The 8,441-nt window shown below is 48.1% G+C and overlaps 1 protein-coding gene across 1 annotated transcript in view; it reads right to left on the bottom strand.

The window, feature by feature from the left end:
- The window catches only part of LOC118325697 (SUN domain-containing protein 1-like), a gene marked incomplete at its 5' end in the record, with an annotated part of 4,851 nt that extends 1,567 nt beyond the window's left edge, over nt 1-3,284 (bottom strand). The window contains 8 exon segments of the mRNA XM_035658476.1: nt 206-502; nt 821-965; nt 1,117-1,184; nt 1,260-1,352; nt 1,857-2,135; nt 2,308-2,558; nt 2,650-2,702; nt 3,209-3,284. Of these exon segments, the coding sequence (XP_035514369.1) occupies nt 206-502; nt 821-965; nt 1,117-1,184; nt 1,260-1,352; nt 1,857-2,135; nt 2,308-2,558; nt 2,650-2,702; nt 3,209-3,284 (1,262 nt within the window).
- Nucleotides 3,285-8,441: the final 5,157 nt, after the last annotated feature.

Genomic DNA, 8,441 nt, shown 5'->3' with positions numbered 1-8,441 from the left:
AGAGATGCACACCCCTACTGCAAATCTGTTCCGCTCCTAGCCGGTGATTAATAACTGCAGCTGTAGCCTGAGCCCAATCCGTCCAGAGTAGTTGAGATATTTCAGTGTGGACCAAAGGAGACAAGATTAGTCTCGATAAAAGAATTGTGTAGTGATATTAAGACTCACTCTCATCCTCCAGGCGCCCCCCTCCCCCACTCCTCACCTCCTGGGTCACGGTGGCCCCAGCAGCCCCGGTGGCGTGCAGGACGGCCTCTCTGACCGCCTCCTCGCTGCGGCGCTGCTCCAGCTGCAGGCTGATGTTCTGCAGGATGCTGAGCTCCAGGGCGGCCAGTGACGCCTGCACGTCGGCCCCGCTGACGTACTGCTGCGACAGCCACTGCAGGAGCGAGTCCGGGAGGCCGCCACCGTCTCCCGAGGCCCCGCCCCTCACCGTCAGCTGGTTGCCGTAGACCAGAGTCCGAACCTCCTCGCGGACCTGAGCGGAGACCTGCTCTGAAATCTGATTGGTTGACAGCAGCAGGATACAAAAAGAGACCGTTACTAATCGCTGCCCTGTGGAGGTACTCCTCCTTTACGTCCACGTCTGTCAGAATATAAATAAATAAATAAATAAATAAATAAAGACATTGAATTTTACAGGCGAAGAAAATAAACGGCCACTAAAACGCCAGCTGTGCCCAAAACAAACGCGTATTAACATTTAGATAGATAGATACTTTATTTCCCGAGGGAAATTCAAGTATTTCGCTGCTTCACATTAAAAGTTTCTACTGGTGAAGCAACAGGAAGCTTTTATTTTGAAACTGTAAAAACTCACCGTCTGCTGGATTTTGTCGAGTCGTCTGCAGCCGTCCCAACACCCAGACAGACCCTCAACATCCTGCCTGACGTCCTCCAGAGCCGCCTCCAACCGCGCAACCTCCGCGAGCAAGGCATCATGGGACTGACGGTCAACACCAACACTAGAGGAAGTTACAGGACAAGTCAAGGTAAAGTGTTCACACCTGTAGTCCAGGTCACTTAGAGTGGACTAAAGGTTAGGATTCCTTCAGTGTTCATGGTTCAGGAGGTTTCTCCCGGGGTAAACTGAGTGAAGAGGAGGATGAAGGTTACCTGACAGCAGCTGGAACTGTGGATGAAGGTGAGGCTGTTGCAGCAGCTTCTTGTCTCCACTGCACCGCCTGTAGAACAATGAACCAGACTGAAACCAACCAGGACTGGAGCCTGTGTGAGTGAGCTTAAAGCGTTCTCTGTACCTGGGTTCTGGCAGCCAGTGCCTGCAGCTGCAGCTCCAGGTGATCCAGACGGGACGTTTGACTCTGCTGCTGCGACAAATCCTGCTGCCGAGTCTACAAACACACCAACAGGACGGAAACAAGACTCCCATCATGCTCAGAGATCCATGTCCTCGTCCATACAGCAGACTGGTAGTTCTCAACCTTGTTCCCTCCAGGAAGCTCTTTTCTATCACTGAGTGAACTGACAGGAAGTTATATACTAGATACTGTACCACGTATGTACTGGAACCTATGGAGCCCAGCATAGGCTTAAACTAAGCCAACACGGACGTCACAAACTTAAGTTCCTCTAAAACTTAAGTTAGCCAATATTAGCAAGACACTAGCTCCCTACCCATCAATTGTTAACTGCTTTTCAACATGTATAGTACATTTTTGGTTTTCCTTACAGTTAGTAGCAAATTTCATAGTTTTTCAGACATTAGTAAATTATCCAGTAATTCTCGAGTAAAAGGGCAAATATTAGCAAAATAATCCAGTTTATGATCTTATAACCCCTCAGATATATTCTTTGACTTCATCAGGAGGTCCCGACCGATGTGTTCAGTATCTGACCTGTTCCCTCTGCTGCCTCTCCTCGTCCAGTCGTGTCCTGAGCTGGTTCAGCTGCTGGTTCAGCTGCTGGTCCAGCAGGCCGCTCAGCCAGGGTTCCTCAGCGCCGCTGTGAACAGAGACCAGCTGCTGCTGCTGGATGAGGTCAGTGTACAGCCGGAGCACCTCCCTGTGTCTCTGCTCCTCCCGCCGCCCGCCGGCCTCCACCTGCTCCCACAGCGCCGCCAGACTCTGCTCCAGACGAACGAGCCGCGACGACTCCTCCACCGCGGCTGACGGCAGCTGGAAAGGCCACAGGCCGACGAGAGGTGAGACAGTTTAGACACGTGGAGAATCATGGACAGCTGATGACAGAAATGATCTTTTGATTCTGAATACGACTGATTATGATGATTTCAGCTGTTTTTTCCCAGAAAGTGAAAAATAAACTTTAAATCAGAAAGTAAATCCAGACCGTAAAGTCAGGGGTCAGAACCTCCTCTCCTGTCTGCGTTTCAGCCGGCGGAGGTCGACTGTAAAGCGGCTCCTCGAAGGCCTGCACCTCCCTCGACTCCTCCGCGGCGCCCTCTATTGAGCGGCTCTGGGGGGACGTGGAGCCGTAGATGGAGGACAGACCGGGGACGTCGGAGACCACCGTCCTCCACTCTGTGATGTTGACAGCTGGAAGGACGGACTGTAGACCAGCTGGACCAAACCAACACAGGCCTGAAACATCAACAGCAGTTGTGTTAGACTGCAGCCACACCTGAACCTGAGCATTGTTTATTGTTTATTACTTTTAAGACCTGGAACCTACTGAGGAGGAGGAGCAGCAGAGGGAGGACAACCAGGAGGAGTCTGAGAGCAAAGCTGCAGGACCAAGAACAACATGTCTCATTAATAAAAGAACAGCTTCATCCACAGACTGACTTTCAGACGCCGAGCAGAATAAATCACCTGAAGCTTCTTGTTGCACCCACCTGTCACTCAAAGCAGCCACGCCCTTAATTCTGTATAACTTTAATCCTTAACATCATTTAAAGGGGTGAGTTGAACAGCTGGTATAAACAGGGAGATGATCTCTAGTTTATTTCTGCAGTTCAATATGGAGCGCTGAACTCACTGCTGGAGGTGGACGTTAGAGGAACTCACAACTGCTTTTAAACTCAACACAAGTAGATTTTCCATTTCCCTTGCAGTTAGCACCAAATTTCATAGTTTTTAGGAAATTATTAGTAAATTTCAATTGTATTAAAGAAGCAAAAAGCAGAAATTAGCAAGAAAGGGAGAGAAAAAAATAAATTCAATCCATCCAGTTCTAACCAGTGATCGTTGGTTTCCACCAAAATAAACAAAAAAAGAAAAACCAAACTTGCCGAGTCGGGAGGAAGTTGGATGTGATGTGATGCCGTCGTCTGTTGAGCCACCTGTACACATCACCTGCTGCCTTACCTACACACACACACACACACACACACACACACACACACACACACACACACACACACTAAATTATATTTAAGCGTAATCAGATGATTAATGAAGCCTTTCACCAGCTGAGCAGGAAGCTGCAGGTCAGCCAAGCAAGAGGCACATTATATGATTATTACTGCACACACATACACCACAATAACAACAACAACAACAACAACAACAACAAAGGATGAGTTGCTGGTTCCTTGTCACGTAGTATTTATTCTTTGGTTTCTTTAAGGGTGTAGAAATTGGGTATCTGTGTTTTGAGTTTTATAATGAAGCTTTATTTAGGAAATCTTCCATTTTATACAATAACTGCAGCTTTAAATCAAAGCTGTTGATATTTCCAGACCTCTAGAATCCAGTTTTGAGTCCTGAGAACCTTCAACATCTGTGTATGAAATGCTGCAGAAGCAAACGATCAGAACAGACACGGGAACAATGAAGCAGCAGGGAGGAAGAAAACTGAACTCCCAAACACGTTCAGGAGCGCGCGACCAGAGCAAACTGCACATCCAGAGAGGAAGAGAGGGCGGCGGAGGGTTAACAGACACACAAATCACAGACGCGCGACGGCGCCGTTAACCTGCAGAGCGTCCGGCGCTCAGAGAAGCTAACAATTTTCTTGTCAGAGGCCAAACGGCTGAAGCCGGCACTGTGAGTGAGGCTGAAGCAGAACACGAAGCTGAAGAGCAAAAGGAAGGCGTCGACACTGAAGGAGATTTATATCAGCACACAGCACGGAGGCATCGGCGTACAAACAGATTAGTCAACCATGGAAACATCATTTACTCAAGTACTCAATTTTATACTTATACTCTGCTTCAGTTCACATATAATTTATATGAAAATATAATATTATTATATTAACTAATAACAAGATACAGTGCACAGATACTTTTATTTTTGGTAACTTTCATATATATTCTTAATGCTTTATGTACTTTTATTAAGTAAGAAGATCTGAGAGCTTTAAAGGATGTTATAATTAAACGGCTGCAAAATAACTCCAAAATGACCTTGTTATAAGTAAATTATTATTATTATTATTATATTATTTATGTGTCACCAATCAGTGCTGTGTGTTGGCTGCATTGAGACAATTCTGTAGGTCTCATTCAAGTAGCGTATTTTAAATTATTTTTTTTTTATTTTTTATTGGCAAATAGGATTTTTTAATTTATTTATTTATTTATCTCTCTCTGTCCGCATTAACAATGTGTATCCCCAATGGTGCGTATCACAGCCAGTAACCAACAAATAAAGTCAGTAATGATCAAAAGCTTTTATCCTAATAGCTGTTTTGTTACTGTTAAAGTTTGTTAGAAAACCTTTTTGCCCCACATATCAGAGCCCCGACGCAGCAGCAGCCAATCTCCTCAGGGAATGTGAGTTTAAAGATCTGGCGGCTGGTAGCGAACATCATTGAGAAAATGGCCGTTGATGCTGTTTTGCTGGTAGCGGTCTGTGAGGAAAAGGGTATAAAGCTGGGGCGAGGCCCCGGTTGCCAGAGCTCCAGCAGAGGTTTCTGGCGCAGAGCTCCCAGCAGAGGTTCTGGCGCAGGCTTCCAGCAGAGGTTCTGGGCCCAGAGCTCCAGCAGAGGTTCTTAGGGCACAGAGCTCGCACGCAGAGGTTCTGGGCACAAGCTCCAGCAGAAGGTTCTCGGGCCCAGAGCTCCAGCAGAGGTTCTGGCCCAGCTCCGAGAGTCTGCGCTCGCGTAACGCGAAGGTTCTGGGAAACCAGAGCTCAGCACTCGGTTCTGGCCGCAGAGCTCCAGCACTGGTTCTGGGCCCAGGAGCTCCAGGCACTGGTTGCTGGGCACAGAGCTCCAAGCACTGGTGTCTGGGCCCAAGAGCTCCCAGCAGAGGTTCTGGGCCCCAGAGCTCCAGCAGAGGTTCTGGGCCCAGAGCTCGCAGCGCTGGTTCTGGCACAGAGCTCCAGCAGAGGTGTCTGGGGACACAGGGGAGCTCCAGGCAGAGGTTCTGGGCCCGCAGAGCTCCCAAAGCACTTGTTCTGGCCCAGAGCTCCAGCAGGAGGCTTCTGGGCCCAAAGCTGCAAGCAGAGGTTCCTTTCAAGGTCTGATTTTATTTGTTTTTAAGCTGAAGCAGAGTTTGAATCTAATGTTGCTGGACGGACACAGAAACGACCCAAATTTATCTGGGAAGAATATTATTTCTGTGGTCAAAAGTGAACCTGTCAGATTGCTTTCTTTAACCTGTAGAAACAGCAGCCTCCACCATCAGCCCCAACAAACAGGAAGCCACTGAGGAGCAGGTAGAGGACCACGGAGAGTCGACGAATCGCCTGAAGCTTTGTTGTTTCTGTTACAGTCATCACCCTGTTGGTGTCAGGAGTGTTTAACTCACAGAGACAACACACAAGGCAGGAAAGGCTGGAAACAACATTATTCAGGCTTTACAGGAGAGCTGGGAGACAGGAAACACCAGCAAGTAGGATTTTTAAACGCCACTTTTGGACTTTTTGGCTTCAGGTCCGACCATGAAGAATCATCATCAGTTTTAGTTTTCAACATAATAAATCTGAATTTCCACAGAAAGTTTACTGTGTGTATGAGAACTCACAGCAGAGAATGCGTTGGGATGAATAGATCCTCCTGGTATGGTGCTGGACTCCCTCAGGTTCATGACTCCAACAGTGACTGGACTCGACTGGATTCGAGCTGGCAACAGAGAGAGAACAGGGTCAGGACTCCTCCACTAGTCCCTCCAGCCAGTCGTTCCTCGGGGCTGAGGGACCGGACCGCTGGCTGCAGGCGGGATTTGACATGTTTGCCAAGGCAACAGCCAAAGTGAAGGGGTGCGGCCCATTTGTATTGGGAGGGAAAACACCGGCAGGCGAGCAGAAGAGTTCAGGAAGACCAGGACAAGCATTCCAGATCCTGGATCATGGGAAGCTGTGTGACAGAACAGTTAAGCAGAACGTCAACAGAGAGCCACGACCTCCCAGATAAGGTCTCCACATCAGATCTCAGATGGGTCTAGCTGGTTCTAGCTGTTCTAGCTGGTTCTAGCTGGTTCTAGGCTTGGTTCTAGCTGGTTATCTAGCAGAGTTTTTCCACCACTTTAGTTCTGGTTCTAACAGGTTGCTTTCAAAATGCCTGGAACCCCGGTGCTATCCTATCAAACTAGGTGCCTGAACCAGAACTGAGCAGGTTTCCCTGATGGGTGGATAAGGGACTCTAAGGGGGAGGTTTAGAAGGTTCCTTAGGTAGTTATATAAGTGTTGCTTTATGAGGTTCTAGTGGTCGCTGCCAGAAGTTCTAAAGGTTTTTAGGGTAGTTCTGGTTGGTTGTTGCAGCAGTGTTTTAACATTCTGCTCTCTGAACCATTGTAATCAAGAAGATCGGACCTCGATCCTGAAGGTCACCAGTGGGAACAAGGCTTTACTACGTTTCCTTCTGGTTGTGAATCTGAAACAGAGGAGGAGTTGAGGAAGGTGTTTAACAGACATGTGAGTAACGGACGTCCAGGGTGGAAGAAGAGTCTCTGTAAAACATGCACTTGCTAGTGGGTCCCAACAGAACAGACTTCCATGCGGTTAGATACACTGGTTCTGTTAACTGCATGCGTCTGACACCGAAAGTGGGAGGAATAAAGGTGGACAGGTAGCGGTCCATAACCTCCTGTCTGTTTTCAGTCTGTGTCATCAGCCCCCGACACAGCCTGCCAGGTGGTGTGTCCAGCGCAGACGCACAGCAGGGCTGCAGGCTCTCCTGACACCACAGCAAACAGCTGCACGCCCACCACAGCTGCGCACATCTGGAAGGTTCAACCAGCAGGCTCAACAGCAGGGCTCAACAGGGCAGGCTCAACAGCAGGCCTCCAACAGCAGGTTCAAGCAGCAGCTCAACAGGCAGTCTCAACAGCAGGTTCAACAGCAGGCTGCAACAGCAGGCTCAACAGCAGGTTCAACCAGGCAAGGTTAACAGCGGGCTCAACAGCAGGTTCAACAGGCAGGCTCAACAGCAAATGTTGCAAGCGAGCAGGCTCAACAGCAGGCTCAACAGCAGGCTTCAACAGGCCAGGTTCAACAGCGGCTCAACAGCAGGCTCCAACAGCAGGTTGCAACAGCAGGCTCAACAGCAGGCTCCCAACAGGCAGGCTCAACAGCTAGGTTCAACCAGCAGGCTTCAGGTCGCTTCTCCGTACAGCCACATTACTGTAGGCAAATGTTGTTGCAGCCGTAGCGATTAACAATCAATAAAGCTGTGTACTGAGAGACGCTCGGACAGAAATAACATGTCTCATACGCATCCAGCTGTACAGCTCTACAACTCTACAGTCTACAACTCTCTACAACTCTACAAGCTCCTACAACTCTAACTCTACAATCTTGGACAACTCTACACAATCCACAACTCCTACAGCTCTCAACTACAAGCTCACCACTCTACGGCTGCTAACAACTCTACAGGCTCCTACAACTCTAACAGTCTAACTCTAAGCACACTCTACAGCTCTACAACTCTACAGGTCTAACAACTCTACAGTCTAGCGCTGACAGCTCTAGCAACTCCTCACCCAACTCTACAATCTACAACTCTACAACTCTACAAACTCTAGCAGCTCTACAACTTCTAACAGCTCTAACAACTCTACAGCTCTACCACCAATCACAACTCTAACAGCTCTACAGCTATACAACTCTACAGGCTCTTACAACTCTAGCAGCTCTACAGCTCTACAGCTTCTACACAATCACAACTCTACAGCTCTACAACTCTACGGCTCTAGCAACTCTACAACTCCTACAGCTCTAGCAGCTTCTACTTACTCTACAACTCTACAACTCTACAACTCTACAACTCTACAAACTCTACACAATCACAACTCATACAGCTCTACACAATCACAACTCTACAGCTTCTACAGCTCTACAACTCTACAGCTCTACAACTCTACAGCTCTACAACTCTACAGCTCTACAGCTCTACAACTTACAGCTCTACAGCTCTACAGCTCTTACAGCTGCTAAGCTCTACAACTCTACAGCTCTACAGCTTACACAATCACAAACTCTACAACTCTACAGCTCTACAACTCTACAACTCTAAGCTCTACAACTCTACAGCTCTACAACTCTACAAGCTCTACAGCTCTACAATCTTCTCTT

Source organism: Morone saxatilis, unplaced genomic scaffold (assembly GCF_004916995.1).
Source record: "Morone saxatilis isolate NCDOM2014 unplaced genomic scaffold, NCSU_SB_2.0 Contig1, whole genome shotgun sequence".
Taxonomy (NCBI): Eukaryota; Metazoa; Chordata; class Actinopteri; family Moronidae; genus Morone; species Morone saxatilis.
Note: the sequence above shows the minus strand (reverse complement) of the source record. Positions and strands in the feature narration are given on the sequence as shown.